The sequence below is a fragment of the Colobus angolensis genome, unplaced genomic scaffold (assembly GCF_000951035.1).
Source record: "Colobus angolensis palliatus isolate OR3802 unplaced genomic scaffold, Cang.pa_1.0 Scaffold302, whole genome shotgun sequence".
Classification (NCBI taxonomy): Eukaryota; Metazoa; Chordata; class Mammalia; order Primates; family Cercopithecidae; genus Colobus; species Colobus angolensis.
The window spans coordinates 1,803,803-1,827,836 of record NW_012116289.1 but is presented as its reverse complement, the minus strand read 5'-3'; the positions used below and the strand labels follow the sequence as shown (position 1 = coordinate 1,827,836).

Genomic DNA, 24,034 nt, shown 5'->3' with positions numbered 1-24,034 from the left:
CTGTCACCCACATTGGAGTGCAGTGGCACGATCTCGGCTTACTGCAAGCTTCACCTCCTGGGTTCACGCCATTCTCCTGCCTCAGCCTCCCGAGTAGCTGGAACTACAGGCGCCCACCACCGCGCCCTGCTAATTTTTTGTAGTTTTAGTAGAGACGGGCTTTCACCGTGGTCTCGATCTCCTGACCTCGTGATCTGCCTGCCTCGGCCTCCCAAACTGCTGGGATTACAGGCATAAGCCACCGCGCCCAGCCGCCTGGTACTGTTGTTTAAATTGAGTTCTAGATGTTTCTAACATATTTTGGGTATTAACTCTTTATCATATGTATGGTTTGTAAATATTTACTCCCATTCCATAGATCACCTTTCATTTGATTCATTGTTTTCCTTATTGCACCGGAGATATTTAGTTTAATGTTGTCCCACTTGTCTATTTGTGGTTTTGTTTCTTGAGTTTTTGGTGTCTTATCCAAAAAAATCACTGCCAAGAGAAATGTCAAAGAACATTTCCCCTGTTTTTATCTAGAAATTTTATGGTTTAAGGTCTTACATATAAGTCTTTAATCCGTTTTGAGTTTATTTTTTTCTGTATTATATAAGTTAAGGGTTAAATTTCACTCTTTTCATGTAGATGTCCAGTTTTCCAACACCTTGTTGAGGAGACCATCCTTTCCCCATTGTTTGCTTTTGGCACCACTGTTGAAGATCAGTGGACCATACATATATGGATTTATTTCTGGCTTCTTTATTCTGTTTCATCCGTCTGTATGTCTGTCTTCATGCCAGTACAACACTGTTTTGTGTACTGTAGCTTTACAATATATTTTGTAAGCAGGAAGTGTGATGCCTTGAGCTTTGTTCTTTCTCAAATTGACAATTCTGGGACTTTTGTGATTTAATTTGAATTTTTGAATTTTTTTCAATTTCTGTCAAACATGTTGGGATTTTGATAGGGAATGCATTGAATCTGTAGATAGCTTTGATTTATAGACGCTTTAAAAGTATTATGTCTGTATATTTATGAAAACAGGATGCTTTTCCAATTTTTTGTCTTGTTTAATTTCTTTCATCAGCGTATTTAATTTTTTATGTATAAGTCTATCACCTCCTTAGTTAACTTCATTTCTAGATATTTTATTCTTTTTGGAGTTACTGTAAATAGATTCTAATTTTTTTGGATAGTTCATTGTTAGTGTATAGCAACATTACTGACTTTGTATGTTTATTTTGTATCCTGCAATTATAGTAAATTCATTTGTTAGTTTTCATGGTTTTTTGGTGGTGTTTAGTGTTTTGTGTATATATATATATATAAAATATTATATATATATGTATGTAAGATCAGGTCATCTTCAAATAGAAAGTTTAAGTTTGTCCTTTCTGATGTGAATGCCTTTCTTTTTCTTTTCTTTTTTTTTCTTACCTTACTTCTCTGGCTAGAACTTCCAGTACTATGTTGGATAGAAGTTGCGATAGTGAGCATTCTTATCTTGTTCCTGATCTTAGAAGAAAAACTTTTAGTTTATCCCTGTTGACTGTGATGTTAGCAGTGGACTTGTCATACATGGTCTTCATTTGTTGAAATACTTCTCTTCTGTACCTAATTTGTTGAGCATTTTTACTACAAAAAGATGTTGAATTTTGACATGATCTTTTTCTGCATCTATTGAGATGATCATATGCCTTTTATCCTTCATTTTGTTAATATAGTATGTCACATTTATTAATTTGTGTATTTTAAACTATCATTGCATTCCAGGAATAAATTACACTTAATTATGGTGAATAATACTTTAAATGTGCTATTGAAATATGTTCATCAGTATTTTGTTGAGGATTTTTAAACCTATGTTCATCAGGGTTATTGCCCTGTAATTTTCTCATAGTATCTTGTCTGACTTTGTTATCAGAGTAATGCTGACCTTATAAAATGAGTATGGAAGTAAACACTTGTTTTCACTTTTTGGGGGAAAGACTTTGAGAAAGATTGCTGTTAGTTCTTCTCTAAGTGTTTGGTAGAATTTTGCAGTGAAGCCATCTGATACTGGTCTTTTCTTGGAATGGAAATATTTTATTACTGATTAAACCTCCTTAGTATTGTTTTTTCAGATTTTCTATTCCTTCGATACTCAAAGTCTTGGTAGTTTTTGTGTGTCTGGGAACTTACCCATTTCTTCTAGGTTATCTATTTTTTTTTTTTTTTCTCACTGCAAACTCTGCCTCCTGGGTTCAAGTGATTCTCCTGCCTCAGCCTCCCGAGTAGTTGGGATTACAGGTGCCTGCCACCACGCCCAGCTAATTTTTGTGTCTTTAGTAGAGACGAGGTTTCTCCATGTTGGTCAGGCTGGTGTCGAACTCCTGACCTCAGGTGATCTGCCTGCCTCGGCCTCCCAAAGTGCTGGCATTACAGGCATGAGCCACTAGGCCTGGCTGACATTTAATTTTTCATATCGCCTCTTATGATGCTTTTTGTTTCTGTGGTATCAGTTGTAATGTCTCTGCTTTCATTTCTAATTTTGAGTTTTCTTCTTCTTCCTAGTTATTGTAGCTAAAGGTTTGAAACTAACTCTTCATTGATCTTTTCTTTGTTTTTCTAGTCTCCGTTTGTTTTCTTTCTTCTCTAATTGTTATTATTTATGCGCTTTTACTAAAGGACTTACTTCATTATTCTTCTGGTTACTTAAGTTGTAACATTAGGTTATTTATTTTAAATCTTTTGTTTGATGTAGGTATTTATTGTTATAAACTCCCCGCTTAGATCTGCTTTTGTTGCATTCCATAAGCTTCATTAGGATGTGTTTTCATTTTCATTTATCTTAAGATATTTAAAAATTTTGCTTTTAATTTCTTCTTTGACCCATTGATTGTTTAGGAGTATGTTGTTTAATTTTCACGTTTGTAACATTTTTGAAATTCCTTCTATTATTGATTACTAGTTTCATATCACTGTTTTTGAAAAAAAGTAATTTATATATTTCAATCTTAATTTTGTTGTGACTTGTTTTGTGGTTTACTCTATGATTATCCTGCAGAATGTTCCTTGGGTGCTTCAAAAGATTATATATTCTGCTGCCACTAGGTGAAATGTTCCATATGTGTCTGTTAGGTCCATTTGGTCTGAAGTGTAGTTTAAGTCCAATGGTTCTTGACTGATTATCTGTCTAGATAATCTGTCTATTGTTAAAAGTGGGATTTTGAAGACTTATGATTTTATTGCTGTCTATTTCTCTCTTCAGGTCCATTAATATTTGCTTTATATATTTAGGTGATCCAATGTAGGATCCATATATATTTACAATTGTTATTTCTTCCTGATGAAATAATCCCTTTACTGTTATACAATGACCTTATTTGCCCCATTTTACAATTTTTTACTTAAAATCTATTCTATGTGATGTAAGTGTAGCAATCCCTCATCTATTTTGGTTTCCACTTGCATGAAATATCTTTTTCCATCTGTTTACTTTCAATTATATGTGCCCTAAATTGCCATTTTGATAATTGTATTCTGGCTATCATGTATTTTTTTTTTTCTGTCTTCTACTCTTTCTGCTTTGTGCATTTTTTCCCTTTCTTCTATTTTTTCTGTCTTCTTCTGTGATTGGTGCTTTTCTCTAGTGGTATGCTTTGATTCCTTACTTTTTAATTTTTGTGTATCTACTGCAGGTTTTGCTTTGTGGTTACCTTGAGACTTACAAAGGAACGTCTTGTACTTATAACCAGTGATTTTAAAATGATTATAACTTAACTTTGATTACATACAAAAACTCTACACTTTTACTCTACCACCCCCATTTTAGTTTTTTATGTCACAATTTAAATTTTTTTATATAGTATATCTCTTAACACACTGCAAATAAGCCTCATTTTGTCGTGATTTACTTTATTTTTCTTCACAGATAGTGCATTTTTTACGAATTAAAGGTCTGTGGCAACCCTGTGTTGAGCAAGTCTGTCATTTTTCAAACAGTATGTGTTTACTTCATGTCTGTGTCATATTTTGGTTATTTCAAACTTTTTCATTACTATTATTAGTATTATTATTATTAGGTCCATTAAGGCTGTCTGTGATCAGTGATGTTTGATGATACTATTGTAATTGTTTTGTGGTGCTGTAAACCGCATCTGTATAAGGTGACAAACTTAACTGATAAATGTTACGTGCGTACTGACAGCTCCACCAACTGGTTGTTCCTCCAGCTGTCTCCCTCTCCTCAGATATTCCTATTCTCTGAGACCCAGTAATATTGAAATTAGGCCAATAAATAGCCCTGAAATTGTCTTTAGGTATTCAAGTGATAGGAAGAGTCACACATCTCTCACTTTAAATCAAAAGCTAGAAATGACTTAGCTTAGGGAGAAAAAGCATGTCAGAAACCAAGATAGGCCAAAAGCTTAGTTTTGGGCTGGTTAGCCAAGTTGTGAATGTAAAGGAAAATTTCTTGAAGAAAAGTAAAATGACTACTTCAGTGAACACACAAATTATAAGAAAATGAAACAAACTCACTGCTGATATGGAGACAGTTTTAGTGGTCTGAATATATGATCAAACTAGTTGCAACATTAAGCCAAAGCCTAATCCAGAGCAATATCTTAAACTCTCTTCACCTCTATGAAGGCTGAGAGAGTTGTGAAAGCTGCAGCAGAAAAGTTTGAAGCTAGCATAGTTCGTTTTATGAGGTTTCAGGATAGAAGTTGTCTCTGTAACATAAACATGCAAGGTAAAGCACCAAGTGATAATATAGAAGTTGCATTAAGTTATCCAGAATATCGAGGTTAGATAACTGATGAAGGTGGCTACACTAAACGATAGTTTTTCAGTGGAAACAAACAGTCAAATACTAGAAGAAGATGCCATCTAGGGCTTCTATAGCTAGAGAGGAGAAGTCAGTGCCTGGCTTCAAAGCTTCAAAGGACATGATGATATTCTTTTTAGTGGCTAATGCAGCTGGTGACTTTGAGTTGAAGCCAGTGCTCATTAATCATTCTAAAGATCCTAGGGCCCTTAACAATTAGACTAATCTACTGTGCCTGTGCTCTATAAACAAAACAACAAAGCCTAAAGGACAGCACATTTGTTGACAGCGTGGTTTACTAAATATTTTAAGCTCCCTGTTGATATCTACTGCTCAGAAAAAAGGATTCCTTTCCAAATATCACTGCTCATTGATAATGCACATTGCTACCCAAGAGCTTGGATGAAGACGAACAAAAAAATTAAACTTGTCTTCATTTCTGCTAACATAACATCCATTTTGCATCCCGTAGATCAACGAGTAATTTTGACTTTCCAGTCTTATTATTTAAGAATTTAGGAAATACATTTTGTAAGGCCATAGCTACCATATTCCTCTGCTGGATCAGGACAAAGGAAATTAAAAACCTTCCAGAAGGGCTCACTACTTAGATGTCATTAAGAACATTCATGATTTATGGGAGAAGGTGAATGTATCAACATTTACAGGAGTTTAGAAGGTTGATGCCAACTCTCATGAATGACTTTGATGGGTTCAAGATTTCACTGGAGAAAGGTACTGCAAATGTGGTGGAAATAGCAAGAGAAATAGAATTAGAAGTGGAGTGTGTAGATGTGACTAAATTGCTTCATTCTCTTAATAAAACTTGACTGGATGAGGAGTTGCTTACTATGAATGAGCAAAGAAAGTGATTTCTTGAGATGGAATCTACTCTTGATGATAATGCTGTGAACATTGCTGAAATGATAACAAATAATTTAAACTAGTACATAAATATATTTGATAAAAACAGTGGCAAGTTTTGAGAGAATTGACTCCAGTTTTAAAAGAAGTTCTACTCTGGGTAAAATGCTATAAAACAGTATTGCATGCTACAGATAATTTTTTGTGTGTAAGGAAAAGTCAACTGATGCAACAAACTTCATTGTTGTCTGATTTTAAGAAATTGCCACAGCCACCTCAACCTTTGGCAACCACAACTCTGATGAGTCAGCAGTCATCAACATCAAAGCAAGACCTTCCAGCAGTAAAAAGGCCAATATTTGACGAAGGCTCAGAGGATTGTTAACTTTTTATTTTAGAAATTAAGTATTTTTAAATTAACATATATACTTCTTAGACATATTATTGCACATTTAATAGGCTACAGTAAAATGTAAACATAACTTTTATATGTACTGGGAAACAAAAATATTATATGATTAGCTTTATTGTGATATTTGCTTTATTTAGGCATTCTGGAATTGAATCCACAATGTTTCTGAGGTATACCTATATTGTAGCTATTGTTAGTTTTAACAGTCTTGTCTTTTAGCCTTTATCCTAATGATGTCACTGATTTACACACCACCATTACAGTATTAGAGTATTGTAAAGGTACTTACTTTTCACAGTGAGTGATAGAGTTTTATATGTTTTCATGTCACTGATTAGCTTGCTCTTTTTTTTCCTTTAGCTTGCTCTTTTTTTTTTTTTTTTCCTTTTGCTTGAAGAATTCTGTGTAGAATTTTTGGAAAATAGGTTTGGTGGTGATGAACTCTTTCAGCTTTTGTTTGTTTGGGGAAATCTTTCTCTCTACTTGATTCCTAAAGGACAGTTTTGTTGGGTAAATATTTTTGGTTGGCAGTTTGTTTTTCCTTCCTTACATATGTTCTTCTGTTCTCTCCTGTTCTGCAAGGTTTCTGCTGAGAAATTTTCTACTAGCCTTGTTATAACTGTCTTATATGTGATTTGCTTCTTCTCTCTTGCTGTTGTCAGGATTTTCTCTATGTTTTTGATTTTTGACAGTTTGATTATACTATGTCTTGGCGTAGTCTTATTTTCATTGAATCTGATTGGAAACTTTTGAACTTCTGGTACCTGGATATTTATATCTTTCCCCAGATTTGCAAACTATTCTGCCATTATTTCTTTAAATAATCTCTCTTTTTTTTCTTCTCTCATCTCCTTCTATAACTCCTATAACTCGTATGATATAGTTTGGCTATGTCCCTACCCAAATCTCATCTTGAATTTTAGTTCCCATAATCCCTACATGTCATGGGAGGGATTCAGTGGGAGATAATTAAATCATGGTGGTGGTTTTCTCCATGGTATTCTCATGATAGTAAGTTCTCATGATATCTGATGGTTTTATAAGGGGCTTCCCCGTTTGCTCAGTTCTCATTTTCTTTCTCCTGCCGCCTTGTGAAGAAGGACATGTTCGCTTTCCCTTCCACCATGATTGTAAATTTCCTGAGGCCTCCCCAACCCTGTATAACTGTGAGTCAACTAAAGCTCTTTCATTTATAAATTACCGAGTCTTGGATACATTCTTATAGCAGCATGAGAATGGACTAATGCATTGCACATTTTCTCTTTTGATGCTGCCTCATAAATCTCTTACGTTTTCTTCATCTTTTCTCATTCTTTTTTCTTTCTTCTTCTTTAGTTGTATATTTTCAAATAACTTGTTTTTCAGTTCACAGTTTATTTGTCTACTTGATAATTTCTGCTGTTGATGCTGTCTAGTGCATTTATTATTTCATTTATTATGTTTTTTAGCTCCAGAATGTCTATTTGATTAAAAAAATAATTTCAATCTCTCTCTTTAATTCTTTGTTTTGGTTGTACTGTTTTACTGATTTCATTGAATTGCTTCTCTGTACTTTAAGTTCCCTAAGCTTTCCTAAAACAATTATTTTGATTTTTTTGGTCAGGCATTGCATATATCTCTATTTCATTGGGGCCAGTTACTGTAAAATTACTGTGTTCTTTTGATGTTGTTATGTCTTTTTTTATGTTTATTTTTGCCTTATGTTGATGTGTGTGTGTCTAGTAAAGCAGTCAAATGCACACATATCAACATAAGGCAAAAATAAACATTAACAAAACCAAAAAGAATCACCTTCCAGATTTTGTGAGCTGGTTCACTATGGAAAGACCATACGCTATGGGGGAGGGTTTGTTGGGTGGTGTAGCATCAGTGATGGTGTAGGTTTGTAGTCTCTGTGTAGCTTTTTCAGCTCAGGTCAGAGTTGATAAAGATCATAAGGATCCTCAGTGGCCAAAGCAGCGGCTATTGGCAGTGATCCTCAGTGACCAAAGCAGTGAATATTGGCAGTAGCAGCAAGAATTGATTGGGTCTTCAGTGGTGATGGCTGCTAAGGTTCTTCTGATCTTTCTTCCCACTAGGGAAGCTGGCACTGAGAAGATTTCTCTTGGTACTAGATCTGGCTTGTAGGGCCTCTCATAGTGGCAGTACCACCAGTGTCTGATGGGTGACATTCATGGAGTAGCCATGGAACTGAGGTCTGATGCACGGGCTCACATGGAGAGACTGTGGCTCTGGGATTAGAGTGGTAATGACACTGGTGCTCAAGGGGCAGATTCCCCTTCTGCTGCATGGTATAGTGTATGAGGCATGGGTGCACCTGCAAAGTAGTGTGGGAGCTAGAACACAGTCTTTCAGTGGCTTCAGGGTTGGGGCAAGGCATAGCTCTCTATGGCTGAGCTGTTGCCCAGGGCACAGGTGCCCCTGCTGTAATGTTGGTAATACTATACATATGCATTAGTCAGGGAGACAAGAATGAGAGCACAGATATGCACAGAATTATAATGGCTCTGAGGCCTGGGTGGGGATAGCTCTCTATGGTGGTTAAGTCAGTGTCTGAAGTGTGGACACATGCAGGCAGAGTTTAACATTGGGGCTTGGAGTGTTAACTAGCTTACTATTGAGTTGGCTGTGGTGTTAAACACATGGGTGGGCCCAGTGTAGTCAGACTGTCAGTCTGGGGTGTGGGCATTCCCAGGGTGGCCATGGCTCCAGGGCTGAAGCTTACACATGGTTGGGAGAGGTGGTGACCCCATTCCCAAAGTAGCTCAACAGCAACTCCTTCTTGGGGTATAGAAGGGAAGTATAGCCACATCTCCCCTTCTGGGGTTCTCTTGCAGGAATGACTGTTGGTTACTCAGTGGGAAAAGATCCCAGAGTCTCCTGTGGAGCAGGCCACTAGAGACAATGTTGGTCCTTTCTGTGTCTAATACTGATAGCTTCCACTTTTCTTCTAGCCAAATCATGGCTAGGAACAAAGAAGAAAGGTTGTTGTTGCAAATTCTTTAATGGGCCCTTGAGTCCTCTCTGGGCTATTTTAGTTTGTGAATAGCTGTTTATACTTGAATGCTTTGGAGGGATGAAGGTGGATATCTCCTACTCCACAATCTTGGTGATAGCTCCTAAAAAGAGATTTTCTTAAATTTCAGAAACTATTAATTCCCCCATTCATTGCAGAGGAGGTCTGTGTGGATGTTGGAGCATGATTTTGACACTTAGGCAGGCAACTGACAATTCTGTTTTTGCCCTCACTTCCTGCTTGCACAAAGCCTCAAGGTCATTCACAGGTGACAGCTCAGTGCCTTCTCTATTTCTTCCTTAGGATGAGCACAGTCCTGGGCATATACCTGGTCTTCTAGATTTTTGGAAATATGTCAGAGATTTTCAAATCCCCTATGGATAGCTCATTACTCAGCTTATGTTTTAAAGCTTTGATTAGTCTAGTGTTTTCCCTGACTATTATCCAATACCTTAGTCATAAGCAAAGTTAATCAATTGCCTGTAACTGTTTTGACAAATGCCCAGAGGAAAAAGGTTTTTCACAGTGGGTGAGTTCTGATTTAAGTAAAATAAAGACAGCCTTGCAAGTGGAGTCTTTCAGAGAACTGCCAGACATGTCAAATAATGGCAGTTTCTTGGGAAGTTGAAAGGGCTCTATCCCGGTTTTGCTTTCTACAGTGGCTGCCAGACAATTTGTTTTCCCTATGAATAGGTGCTGTTACTTTTTCAGGCTATTACAGAGTTGGATACTGGGAGATGAGAATAATGCAAGCCAAAGCACCACAGAGCTCATTTTTTCTCACTGAGGTTCAGCCATTTTCCTGAATAAATGCTCCCTGGGTAATTGCAAGTCTTTGGTTAATTTCCAGAGTCCTACAAATCTGATTCTGATAATTTTTGCCAATTTTCATGCTTTCTTTACAGAAGAGAGAATTATCAGAATTTCTTTCTCTATCACTTTCCCTATGTCAAAAGATACATTTTATATATAGTATTATCTTAACACTTATATTGTAGATACAGTTAGAAAAAATGTTACTGACATGAATATTTCTAAATCAAGAAGACATTTTAAAGTTAACAATTAGGAGAAACCATAGGCTATCAAATGCTTTGGAAAAATATGAAGATAGTGTGGTTGCCAACCTCCAACGTGTCGAAAATAATCCTTGCTTGCTAATTTTGTGGTTCTTCTTTCCGCATACTGAATCTGAGTTGATTTGTACAACCAAAATAATCATATGAAAGTGATGGTGTATGACCTTTGAGTCTAGTTCATAAAATACATTGCCACTTCCACTTTGGTCACTTGAATAGGTTATTCTTGGAAAAACCAGCTACTATGTTGTGAGGACACTAAAACATACCTATAGAGAGGCCCGTGTGGAGAACTGAGTATTCCACTGAAACCAACACTAATTTACCACCTGTGTGAGTGACCCATCTTGTCCAGGCCCAGCCAAGCGTTCTGTGACTACAGTGTCACAAAGCATCTGACTGAACCTTTTGATAAGCCTTTATCCAGATCTGCCTAGCCAAGCTGTTCCTGAATTCTTGACTAATAGAAACTGTGAGATAATAAATATTTATTGTTTTAAGCCACTAAGTTTTGTCGTAATTTGTGTCTCAGCAATTGATTACTAATATAAGTAATTGAAAGCATTTATTTACAAGGAAGCAAATTTCCTCAGAAAGAAATTGAAATATGTTTTAAAAAATTTCCCCTGAGAAATTACTAGCCATACATAATAGTAAAGTCTCTTTCAGACATACCAAACTTTCAAGGTTATATTCAGAGCACAAAAGAAGATTGTAACTCTTAACTATTCCATGTTCATTTTCTGAATATGGAATAACTTCATTACCAAGACCTGAAAATAATAAAACCAATGAAAAGAATTATAATTTTACTTATGAATACAGATACAAAGATCCTAAAAGACTCTACTAACAAATGGAATGTAGCAGGATAAAGCTTTCTAGAAATGCATTATATATACATAAAGCTATGATAATTTAGACCTGAAGTACTAGCATCAGAATAAAAATATATTAATAAAAAATAATTTTCAGAACTCAGAAACAGCACCTCAAACCTAATACCAGTTATGAAATAATCCATTCTTTCCATACTTAGTTGAAGTGTCTAAATCCGTATTATAAACATCTAATGCATATTAACAATATGAGTATGGATGTATGTAAATATGTATATATGTAATATTTTGATTCAAATATACATGTGATACATAAATGTGGCTTACAGTGAAGCAGATTGACATTCCAAGCATGGATATCTTTAATCTAAAAATAGATCTTAGGAAAAATTTTTAAAAAATCTTTCAGTTATAAAATCATTCCAAAAGGAAAACAGGAAATTTGAGAGGAAGAAATTCAAATGCCAATAGATACTTTAAAAAGTATAATTTAGGCAGTAATTCAATAAGTAATAGTTATTTTCTAACAAATTCCCTTTGTTTTACAAAAAAGAACAGTAGCCAGTGTTGAGTTCATTTGAGAAGTAAAAGGTAAATATAATTTACAAACTTTTTTGGAAATTATCCACAATAAGCCAAAATCCTTAATATTGACCCAGACATTTTTAGTTGACATTTGAAATATGAATGCTTTACATCCTTATCATTGCTCATTTGTGTTTTCTTTATGTAGATACTATTTTTAGCAAAGGAAATACATTAAAAATCTTTCAAATTTTCATTGTCCTTCCACCTAGGAGAAAGTGGGCAGTTTGATGCATAGGAATGCAGGGTTTTATATTATTTTCCTTATAATAAATCTAAGAGCTAACTTTGGTATCAGTTTGTCTCATCACATTTGGAAGGTGTTACATACCTGTAAATAGCGGACCACTCGGCAAACCAGGTCAGGTGCCATGAAGTCTCCAGTGAATCGCCAGATAATATCTGTCAAGATGTTGACTAGTCCTGTGAAAGAATCTAACAAAAACATACAAGTGCTTACATGCAGGGTTTTTGTTGTTGTTGTTGTTTTGTTTTTTTGTTTGTTTGTTTTTCAAATTTTCAGCTAAGCCACATAGAAATGAAATCTTGGAGAGGTTCACTTTTTTTTCTCCTTCCTGATTTATCAGATGGCCACTGAGGAAAAGTAAAGCAAAGCAGGAGTTCTTTGACTTATATTATTGCAGCTTCTTACCACTTAAATGTAACCACCTAGGAAGAATTTCAATAATGACTGAAGAGGAATCACACTAATCATAACTAACCTTTTAAGTCATAGAGCAGAAGTTTTCAGGGTAGTAGGTTTGTACTAAAGACAGCACTGTGTGAGAATCAAGAGGACAAAATTGAGAAAAGCAAAATTGTTATTTTTGGAGAATACTTCAAGATTCCTCTTACTACACCCATTATTTTGCAAATTGGACCTCTTGTTTCTCCTTACACCCAGTCTCAGTCCCCCTGCTCCCAGGTTTCTTTGCTTTCTTCCCCTTTCCACTTTCAACATCTGCCATTGGAAAACAGCAAGTGTATCATCTGTCAACTTAATTCATGTACTTGGTTGAATTACAGAGGAACTAAGGCCAAGATCAGGACATTTGTCCTCTTGTGGGCAGGTCATCTGTACTCAATTCTATAGTTACAGATTGTACAAACTGTGTAGATGTTTATAGCAGAAATGGCAAAATAGGCTATATGTCTAAATCTGCCCCTCACCCCTCCATGACAGACATCACTAATTTATCATATAATTCGGAATCTTTCTCAAAAGAGTGCTGCAGGCAAGATTGCAGAATAGAAGACTCCACTGATCATTCCCTCTTCCACCCTCAGCAAGGACACCAATTTAGCAACCATCTACACACACAAAAGAGTAGCTTTGTAAGAACCAAAAATCAGGTGATCACTCATAGTGCTTGGTTTTAACCTCATATTGCTGAAAGAGGCACCGAAGAAGTAGAAAATAAACAATTTTAAATCTCTGACGCCACCCCTCTCCCAATCCCCAGCAATGGCAGCAGGGTGTGGAGAGCTTTCCTAGGTGCTAGAGGAGGAAAGCACAGCAATTGTGAGGCACTGAACTTAGTGCTGTCCTATTACAGCATAAAAGAAAACAGGACCAAACTCAGCTGATGCCCCCGCATGGAGGGAGCATTTATATCAGCTCTAGCGAAAAGGAAATCACCAATCCTAGTGGTCAGAACCTGAGTTCCTACAAGCCTTACCACTGCAAGCTCAAGTGCTCTGGGGCTCTAAATACACTGGAAAGTCAGTCTAGACCACAAGGAGTACAACTTTCAAGCAAGTTCTAGTGCTGAACTGAGCCCAGAGCACAGTCACAACAGGAGAGGGCACTGGTCAGCTCTGAGAGGCCCCCTTTCCAGGCCCTAGCTCCTGGATGGCATTTCTAGACATGCCCTAGGCCAGAAGGGAAACTACTGCCCTGAAGGGAAGGACATAGTCCTGGTAGCATTCATTACCTGCCAGCTAAAGAGGCCTTGGGCTCAGAATAACCATCAGGAATACCCAGGTACATTGAAGACTTTGAGTGAGACTCTGAGACTTGCCAGTCAAAAGTCATCAAGTGGCTCAATGGATTTTAAAAAAAAAGATCCAATGATCTGTTGCTTACAAGAAACATACTTCACCATAACGACAAGACACACATAGGTGGAAAATAAAGGGATGGGAAAAGATATTCCATGTCAATGGAAACCACAAAAGAGCAGGGCTAGCTACACCTATATCATGCAAATTAAATTTCAAGACAAAAACTATAGGAAGAGATAAAGAAGGTTACTATATAGTGATAAAGGGGTCAAATCAGCAAGAGGATTTAACAATTGTAAATATATATGCACCCAACACTGGAGCACCCAGGCATATAAATTAAATATTGTTAGAGCTAAAGAGAGAGAGAGACCCCAATACAATAATAGCTGGAGACTTCAACATCACAATTTCACCATTGGACAGATCTACTGGACAGAAAATTGGTAAAGAAATATGAGAGTTAATCTGCACTAGATAGTTATGTACAGAACATTTCATCCAACAGCTGCAGAATACACATTCTTTTCCTCAGCACAGGTTCATTCTTGAGAGCAGACTATATGTTAAATCACTAAAAAGCCTGAAAACATTAAAACAAAATAAAAATAATATGAAGCATCATCTCTGACCATAATGGAATAAAACTAGAAATCAATAACAAGAGGAATTTTGGAAACTATACAAATACATGGAAATCAAACCATATGCTCCTGGATGACTAGTGGATCAATGAAGACATTAAGAAGAAAATTTAAAAATTTCTTGAAACAAATGATGATAGAAACACAACATGCCAAAATCTATGGGATACAGCAAGAGCACAAAGAGGGAATTTTATAACTATCAGTGCCTACATTGAAAAAGAAGATAAACTTTAAATAATAAACCTAATGATGCATCTTAAAGAACTAGAAAAGGAAGAGCAAAACAAACTCAAAATTAGTAGAAGAAAATAAATAAGTATCAGAGCAGAAATAAATGAAATTGAAATGAAGAAAACAATACAAAATATCAATGAAGCAAAAAGTTGGATTTTTGAAATGTCATACAAAATCAACAAACCTTTAGCCAGACTAATTAAAAAGAAAGAAGACTCAAACAAATAAAATTAGAGATAATGAAGGAGACATTGCAACTGATAGCAGAAATTCAAAGGATCATTAGTAGCCTCTTTGAGCAACTATATGCCAATAGATTGGAAAATATAGAAGAAAGGAATAAATTCCTGGATGCATACAATGTACCAAGATAAAATTATAACCAATAACAAATAATAAGGTCTTTATTTATTTTTTTTTCTTTTGGAGACAGAGTCTTGTTCTGTTGCCCAAGCTGGAGTTCAGTGGTGTGATCTTGGCTCACTGCAAGGTCTGCCTCCCGGGCTCACGCCATTCTCCTGCCTCAGCCTCCTGAGTAGCTGGGACTACAGGTGCCCACCACCATGCCCAGCTAATTTTTTTATTTGTATTTTTAGTAGAGATAGGATTTCACCATGTTAGCCAGGATGGTCTCAATCTCCTGACCTTGTGATCCGCCTGCTTCAGCCTCCCAAAGTGCTGGGATTACAGGTGTGAGCCACCATGCCCGGCCACAAATAACAATATCTTATAATAAAATGTCTTCCAATAAAGAAAAGATCAGGAACTGATGATGACTCTGCTGAATTATACCAAACATTTAATGAAGAACTAATACTAATCTTACTCAAACTATTCTGAAAAATAGAGGAGGAGGGAATACTTCCAAATTCATTCTACAAAGCCAATATTATCCTGATACCAAAACCAGACAGAGACACATTCAAAAAAATCAGAGTTTGTATTCACATGAAACAGACAATAATGTTCATTTTCTGCTTTGCCCAGGGCTATGTTACCTCTTCAAACATTTGTCATAATAAGGTCTGAAGAGACATGGACCATCTGAACATTCTCTAGAATATCACATTGATCCATTTACATCAAAGACGTCATTAAGAGTCAACAAGAGGTGTCTAATACATTAGAGGCCTTGTTAGGACACACACACTCTGGAGGGTGGGAGATAAACCCTGTGAAAATTCAGGAACATACCACATTGGTAAAGTTTTTAGTGGTTCAGTAGTGAAAGGCTGCTAGAACACCACTGCGACCACTGGATTTTCAAATAAAAGTTAAATTGCTGTATCTTACATTCTCAATCTCAATAAATAGAGCAAGATACTTGGTAGGCCTGTGTTTTGGAGGCAACACATTTCACATCTAGGAATATTTTTCCATCTCATATACTGAACTACATAGAAGTCCTACAGCTTTGAGTGGGCCTGGAGCAAGAAGGGGCTCTGCAGCATGTAGGACGGCAGTATAAGCAACCCTACTACTGGGGGCATATGATCTGGCTGACCCTATGGTGCTGAATATGTTAGTGGGGAAAGATACAATTTGGAGTTGATGTATGCCCAAGTGAAAGAATTAGAATGCAGGCCCCTAGAGCTCTGAAGCAATGCCATCCATTTTCGGTATAAAGTTATACACCTTTTGAGAAACTGTTCCTAGAATGTTGCTGAGCCTTGGTCAAGATGGAGTGGTTGATAATGGGGCACCAAATGTATTTGGAATGGGCCATTTTGAGCTAGATTATTGCCAATGCACTAAGTCATACACTCAGATGTGTTCCACAGCCTTCCACTGGAAAATGGAAATGGCACATCTGAGATCAAACCCAGATGGGACTAGATTGGCATGAGGAGGCTGCATGAGCAAGTAGCACAGATGCCTCCATGTCACCCACCAGGGTTGTACTAGTACCCTTGTACAGCTCACACTTATGGCTATATGGGTGTTCTCTATGACTAGCTGAAAGGGAGGTAAAAGGCCAATTCTGGTTGACAATGAGTTAGTTCACTATGTAGCTGTAAAGCAAAAATAGATGGTCACTGAAGTAGAGATGCATTATAAGGTAGCCTTGGAAGACAGTGGAGAAGGAAGGCCTTCCCAATGAACGAAGCTTCAAGCAATGACTATGGTTATCTATTTTGAGTGGAAGAAAAATTGGCCTAAGGTGTGAATATATGTATAGGTTTCTGCACAGTAGCCAATACTCTAGCTGTGTGGACAGGGACCTGAATGAAAGGGACATGGAGATTGGAAACAAGAGTCTGAGACAGAGGCATATGGTTGGGACTATGGGAGTGGACACAATGTGTGAAGATTTTTGTGTCGTGCATTTAACACTAATTGGAAAGCATCAAGTGCACAAGAAGCACTGAAAAAAACAAATAGACACGGTAACTTGTCCAGTTGACATTATCCAGACTTTGTCATTGGATTAAGTACTGGCACGATGGGCACATGAATAGAGTGGCCACAGTGGCAGAGAGCAAGACTATTCATTAGCCAATACAATGGACTACCAATTTTCCTAGAAAATCTAGCTACTGCTGATTTTGAACATCCAACTTGCTAACAAGAGAGATCAATAAGGAGCCCTCAATAGGTTACTGGGTCTTCAGAAGATCAACTGGTTGATTTGTGGCAAGTTGACTACAATGGGTCCCCTCTGTCCAGCAGCAGCCAGCTGTCCATCCTTCCAATGATGCACTTATTCTGGGTACAACCTTTCCTTTCCTGATCTCTGAGTCATAGTCAACACAACTAACTATTATCTGGGGGTTTTTAGATTACCGAACAAGAATGGAAATCCACACCACATAGTATCTGATCAGGGGACCCACTTAATAGTGCAGGGGGTGTAGGATTGGCTCATGATCCTAGAACTTACTGTTTGTATTACATACTACACCAAACAGAAGTAGCTGTACTTTTAGAGCCCTAGAATGAACTACTAAAGGAACATATGAAGTGCCAGCTGAAAGGTAATGCTCTGAAAGGTTAGGGTCCCATCCTTTACAGTGCAGCATATGTGTTAAATCAGAGCCCACTTCATGGTGTTGGGTCCCTAACAGGAAGTACACATAGGTCTTAGAATCAAGGGGTAGAGGAAGAAATGGCCTCAGTTAACATCACTCCCATTGACCCACTGAAGGGCTTTGCGCTTCTTCATCTGCACCTCTGTGCTCTTCAAGTTGGAGGTCCTGGTCACCAAAGGAAGTGTACTTCTGCCAGGGAACGTAGCAAAGGTCCCATTGAACTAAAAGCTATGGCTTCCACCAGGGCACTTTGGACTCTTTGTGTCTAGGGACTAGCAGACAAGAAGAGGAGTCACCATCTTGCAAGAGTGATTGGTAGTGACTAGCAGATGGAGGTAGAGCTGTGTTTACACAATGAGAAAGGCAGACATATGGGGAGAACACAGTCAATTTGCTTGTAATTGTCAAGTTGTGATTGATGGCAGACAATTAGTGGATGGGGCCAGGGATGTTAAGCATCTTCAGCAGGCCCTCAGCACAGGGTTGTTCAGATTATTTATGCTCTAGGGTGTCCTGCCCCTGCTGTTGTGGAAGGGTGAATGGGAGCTGAAATTGAGTCTTCATTATTGTCATGCAGACATACATCCTGGTTACACAAAGACAAAGCAAGTATTGATTCTTTTCTGTACCACCCATAGCTGTACCCTAGTATTAAATTATTCAGCTCAGAATTCCAATCATGCCTCTGTTGAGAAACACCATTAGGCTTTATGAGAGATTTGTTGTTTCTGTGCAATTCTAGTCAGACAGAGAACTGGACAGAACTCTGCTCAGAAATAGAGTATGCACTTGGCTGGGTTCAGGCTGAACAACAAAAGAAACTGCAACTTTGGGGATTAATCTAGGATACTCATAATTTCATTTCCAATAGTTTATTTTTATTGCTTTGTTTCTGCTAAAGAGCAATAGTAAAAATGGAAAGTCACACTGTCATTTGGTTAATTGCTTTTTGAATATTGGAAAACGAGGTTTATTAACGTTAGAACAGAAGGAGCTCAGGGTATGGCATGCAGCAAGTGCTGAGCACATGCTTGAATGAATTGCCATTGTGGTTTGAAAAGGCTTTAAGAAAAAGCAAAATAAAACTTTTTATTTTGAAATAATTAGAGACTCACAAGAAGTTACAATAAACAATACAGAAGGTTTCATGTGCCTACCATACAGCATCCCTTAATGGTGACATCTTATATAACTCTAGGTTGACTTCATGGTTTAAAAGAGAATTACTACCTTTAGCCTGTCTTCTCTAGAACACACAACATGATGGTGAGGGGTTATTAAGCAGTTATTATATCCTTTGCAAGGCTCTAAGTAGTTAGAATCATTAACTTACTTAATCTCACAACAAACTGAGATAAAATCACCATTTTATAGATGAACAAAATAAGAGAGGTTAGAACATTTTAAGATTTCAGAGAAAGTTAGAGGTGAAGCTAGGCTTTAACCCATACTATAGAAGTCAGTGTTTGACTGCCTTCAATACTGCCTTTTATTGTTTTCATTTATTTCTTTTTAGATTGATGGTTGTGTCTTTTCTCCTTTATTCCATAATGTGCAGACATGAGTCCCTGTCTTCTTCTCGTCCCCTCATTCTCTACTTTGGTTGCCCTTTTTCTCTTTTGGGCCCTTCTATTTATGGGGCTATTCCACCAACAGAGGTTGCTTTTACTCCTTTAGAAAACTGGGGAGATAAATCTCCCCTTTGCGCATCTTTTTTTGTGGGGAAGTGGGACAGGGTATTGCTGTCACTCAGGCTGGAATGCAGCGGTGTGATCATGGCTTACTGCAGTCTCAACCTCCCAGGATCAAGTGATGCTCTTGCCTCAGCCTCCTGAGTAGTTGGGAACAGTACATGACACCACACTTAGCTAACTTTTACTTTTTAATAATTTCCATAGAGACAGGATCTCACTATGTTGCCCAGGCTGGTCTTGAACTCCCTGGCTCAAGTGATCCACTCACCTCAACCTCTCAAAGTGCAGGGATACAGGTGTGAGCCATGGCATCTCACCCTTTCTGCAGCTTCACTGTTAACAGAGTAAAGTCTGAGTCCCACAGCTTAGAATAAAAGCCTTCCATGATTTGGCCTTGCACGCCACTAGTTTGAATGTGTGCCCAAGAATTCATGTGTTGGAAACTTAATTCCCAATGTGACCGTGGGGCCTAATGGGAAGCATTTAGGTTGAGCCCTCATGAATAGATTAATGCCATTATAAAAAGTGAATGGGCTCATCCTCTTTCTCTCTTTGGCCTTCTGCCACGTGAGGATCTAGGCAGCATGCGAGGCACCGTCTTGGAAGAAGACAGTGACCTCACCAGACACTGAACTTTCTGGCACCTGGACCTTAGACTTCCCAGCCTCCAGAACTGTATCCTAATAAATTTCTGTTTATAAATTATACAGTCTGTGGCATTCCATCATAGCAGCACAAAACAAACTAAGACAACTACCTCTTGTCAGGTCCCCATGTGGCATTTCAATGTTGAACACCATATTGATCATACGTTCGTGCTTCTAGATAGGCCTTCCCTCTGCTTGGAATAGCCTCCCTCCATTTTCCAGCCTATTGAATTCCTATTTTTTCTTTCAACACCTAGCTAATATGTCCCATGCTCCAGAAACTTTCCTTGACTGTTCACATGGTATAGTTCACCATACAAGGTTATGTGACCCTCCCAGTCTTTCACCTGTCTGTATTTGCTTTTTATTTTTCTATAGTTAACAACAAAAAACATTGGCAAGCACATGGGATCTATAATCCAAAGTGTCAAAAGCTTGGAGAGGAAAAATCCTATGACTGTTCTAAGCTATAAGAGAAGTCCTTACTGAGAAGGTCAGACATGAGCAGTCGAGAGCTGTGGGTTGTGATTGATCAAATAAGAATGTCATGAAGATTTTCTTGGCACAAATGGACTGGATGAATGAACGGAATGGACTTGGGAGTTACTTGGATATTCTCTTTTGGCTTACTGATTCCTTAATTTTGAAAAACGGAAAGATTATTTTGTTTCTCTAGTCCTAAGTGGTTATGTAAATAACAATAATCTAGTCTGTTAGAATCTATTTTTCCCCTGGAGCTCAATCTTAAATAAGCCTATTTCTGAAATTAGACTATCGGTAGAATTCTGCCACCGCATTTGTTAGTTGCTATTAAGCAAATGATGTTCAATGCTGATCAGTAAAAAGCTATTTAGTTACTTAAGTAATTGAGGACATTGCAATAAACTGCTCCTAAATGATAATTAACAAGACCTTGGGAACAAAGGGTACACTTTAAAGGCTTAATCACCTCCCTGTATTACACTTGCTTTTCAAAATTTGTCCTGTGAAAGATCTTAGGAAATTGTAATACTCAGAAAAGCCAAAGTAGACTCACAACAGGCTTTATTGTCCTTTGAGGGTTTCTTGTAAACATGAATGGGGTTCCCAGTTGGAGTACAAATGCAGGTGGACAGGGAAGAAGTCAAGAACGAGGCAATAGCTGAACTTTTCAGTGAGGATTGGAATGCAGGTGAGAAAGGAATGCAGAATATTGATTCTAGGCACAGATGACAGCATGAACAAAGTTATGGAGATGAGAAACTACTTGGCTTGTGTGTATTAAACATCGGTTTGTTGTTGCTGAAGCCTAAATGGGAGCTAGAAAGTTGCAAGATTGGGTTTGCAGAAACAAGAAGAATCCAGACTTTTAGGGTCTCACATGCCAATTAAAAGAGGTTGCATTTTTTTTTATATTGTGAGAGTTGTTGAATGTTTATGTCTTCACACATGTACTATAAATAGATTTCTTTAGTTACTGCAGGGAGGATCAATTTGTTAGGTCCAATACAGGAATTACCATTTAATTAGGAAACTATGCAGAAGTTCAAGGAAGAAATGTATGTTAAATAACTGTAGGGATGTGGAGAGCATGTACATTGTAAAGCCTAGGTCAACGTGAAAAGAAACAGAAAAAGAGGCATAGTTAATAAGCCAGTAGTGGAGACAAAATGAAATCATAAAAAGCTCAAGTAATCCAGGCTGAAATAGAATGAAAAAAGGAAGAAAAATATAGATGGAACAAATAAAAGCAACAAACTAGTGGTAGATTTCAATCCAAACACATCAATAATAACATTACATGTAAATTGCCTGAAACACCAATTAAAATCCAAACTCATTAGCTTCTCATATTAATGATCCTATCCTCCTCTCTCCTCAGACTCACGTGATGGCGCCACTATCTGCTAGGGACACCCAAACCAGGAACCCATGGTACACAGTGGACTCTTCCCTCTACCTCACATTCAGAACCTCTCAATACTCAGTCACCAAATCCTCCTTATTTTACCTTGTTAAGTAGATCTCAAATTTGAATCCTCTCTGTGTTCTTACTATTATTTGGCATGCTGTAGGTACTGATGATTTCTTTCTTGAACTTCTGCAGTCTCCTAACTAACCTAAATGGTAACTCCAGTGCTGGGCCTGCCAAACTGATCTTCCCTGCAGCAAGTAAAGACTGAGTACTAGATGTTTTATATAATATTATACAAATTCTTACATATTGTGAAGACTTAGACATTCAAATTCCTCATAAACTTTGTGCTATTGCTATCAGACGTTTACATTTTACATGGGTTATAAATCTCACTGCTACAATTTTGCTTCAAGTAGTCAATTACATTTTAGAGTCACTTAAAATTAAGAAAAATGTGTTTTTTAATATTAATCTTTATTTTTACTATTTTCAGAGTTCTTCATATCTCTGTGTAGATAAAATTTCTGGTCTGGTTTCACATTCCTTCTGTCAGAAGAACTTTCTTTAATGTTTCTTGAAGTATAGGTCTGCTGGTAAGGAATTCTCCCATTACAGAAATTTTGAGTAGTCTTTGTTTTATCTTAATTTTAAACAGGTATTTTTGCTAGATATAGAATTCTGGGTGATAGTTTTCCCCCCAGCTGGCTTTGAAGATATATTTTATCTTCTGACTTTAATTACTTCAGACAAGAAGTCACCTATAGTTCTTGTCTTTACCTCTTTATATTAAGTTAATTTTTTAAATGACAGAATAGTTGTACATATTCATGGGGCTACATGGTGATGTCTCACTACATATAGTTATCAGATCAGGGTAACTGGCATATCTATCATCCATAGCATTTATACTTTTTTTGTGTTAGGATCATTCAATATTCTTTTAGTTATTTGAAACTATATATTATTATTAACTATGGTAATCCTACAGTGATATGGAACACTAGAACTTATTCTAGTTCTATCTAGCTGTAATTTTGTATTTTTAAACAATTTCTCTGATTTAATGTGTTCACATATTTTTCCACTGGCTTCCTTCAATTTCCTCTTTACCTTTATTTGCTACTTTGAGTAGGTTATATCTAGCTTTTTAAAATTTATTCTGCTTCAGGTTATTTAAGAATTTGGGATCTATAGTTTGATGCTTTCATTATTTTTGGAGAATTCTGACTATTATTCAGAGATTTCTTTTGCCCATTCTCTCTTCTCCTTCTGTAACTTCAATCACATATATTTTAGACTATTTGATATTGTCCCATCGTTCTTAAATACTTTGTTCTCCCCTTCCACTTTCTTTGTTCTTTTCTTATTGATTTTCACTTTGGGCAGTTTTTATTGATCTATCTTCAAATTACCTAATTCTTCCTCTGGCTATGTAAAGTCTACGATTCCTATAATTAAATCTGTGAATTACTATTGTGATTTATTTCCCTCACACACTTCTACTTGAACCTTGCTTACAGTTTTTATCTTTCTGTGAAATCACTCAACTGTTCATCTCTGTTGTCCACTTTTTTCCCCTGGAAATTTTAACCTATTAATAATGGTTATTTAGTAGGGAGAATTTTTTTAAGTATTTATTTTGAAGTCATTTAAAACCCATAGTAAAGTTGCAAAAATAAGACAGAAGTTTCCCATGTACACTTTACCTGGTCAATATCAGTATAATGATGAAAACAAGAAATTGACATTGGCATAATACTGTTAACTAAACTATAGAATTGTTTGGACATCACCAGTTTTTACAAGCATTTTATATATCAATGAAATTTAATCTCAAATACATATAAGGTCATGTCACTAACACCACAGTTGGGATAGAGAACTGTTCTACAACTATCAAGATATTCCCTTGTGCTATCCCTTTATAGCCACACTCCCTACCCACCCATTTCCTAGCAAATACTAATCTGTTCTTTATCATTATAGTATTGGCGATTTTAAGAATCTTATATAAATGGAATTTCAAAATATGCAACCTTTAAAAATTAGCTTTAAAAATTCATCATAATGCCTTTGAAATTCTCCTAAGGTGTGTGTATCGTTTGCTTGTTCTTTCTTGTTGCCAAATAGTTTTAAATTGTATAAATGTATCACAATATGTTTATTCACTCACCGAAATACATTTGTGTTGTTTTCAAACGTGGCTGATACAAACACGGTTGATACAAACATTCATGTACAGGTTTTTGTGTGAACATAAGTTTTCATTTCCCTAGGGCGAATACTCAGGAG

At 36.9% G+C, this 24,034-nt stretch overlaps 1 protein-coding gene across 5 annotated transcripts in view; it reads right to left on the bottom strand.

Annotated features, from left to right (window-relative positions):
* The window catches only part of NPSR1 (neuropeptide S receptor 1), a 238,349-nt gene that overhangs the window by 92,774 nt on the left and 121,541 nt on the right, over nt 1-24,034 (bottom strand). For 2 of the 5 annotated variants that reach the window (XM_011950137.1, XM_011950138.1), the window contains exon 3: nt 11,922-12,025. The exons of 2 other annotated variants lie outside the window; for them this stretch is intronic. In XM_011950137.1, coding sequence (XP_011805527.1) covers nt 11,922-12,025 — 104 coding nt within the window. The remainder of the gene's footprint in view (nt 1-11,921; nt 12,026-24,034) is intronic. One more of the 5 variants, XM_011950139.1, reaches the window with a different exon arrangement.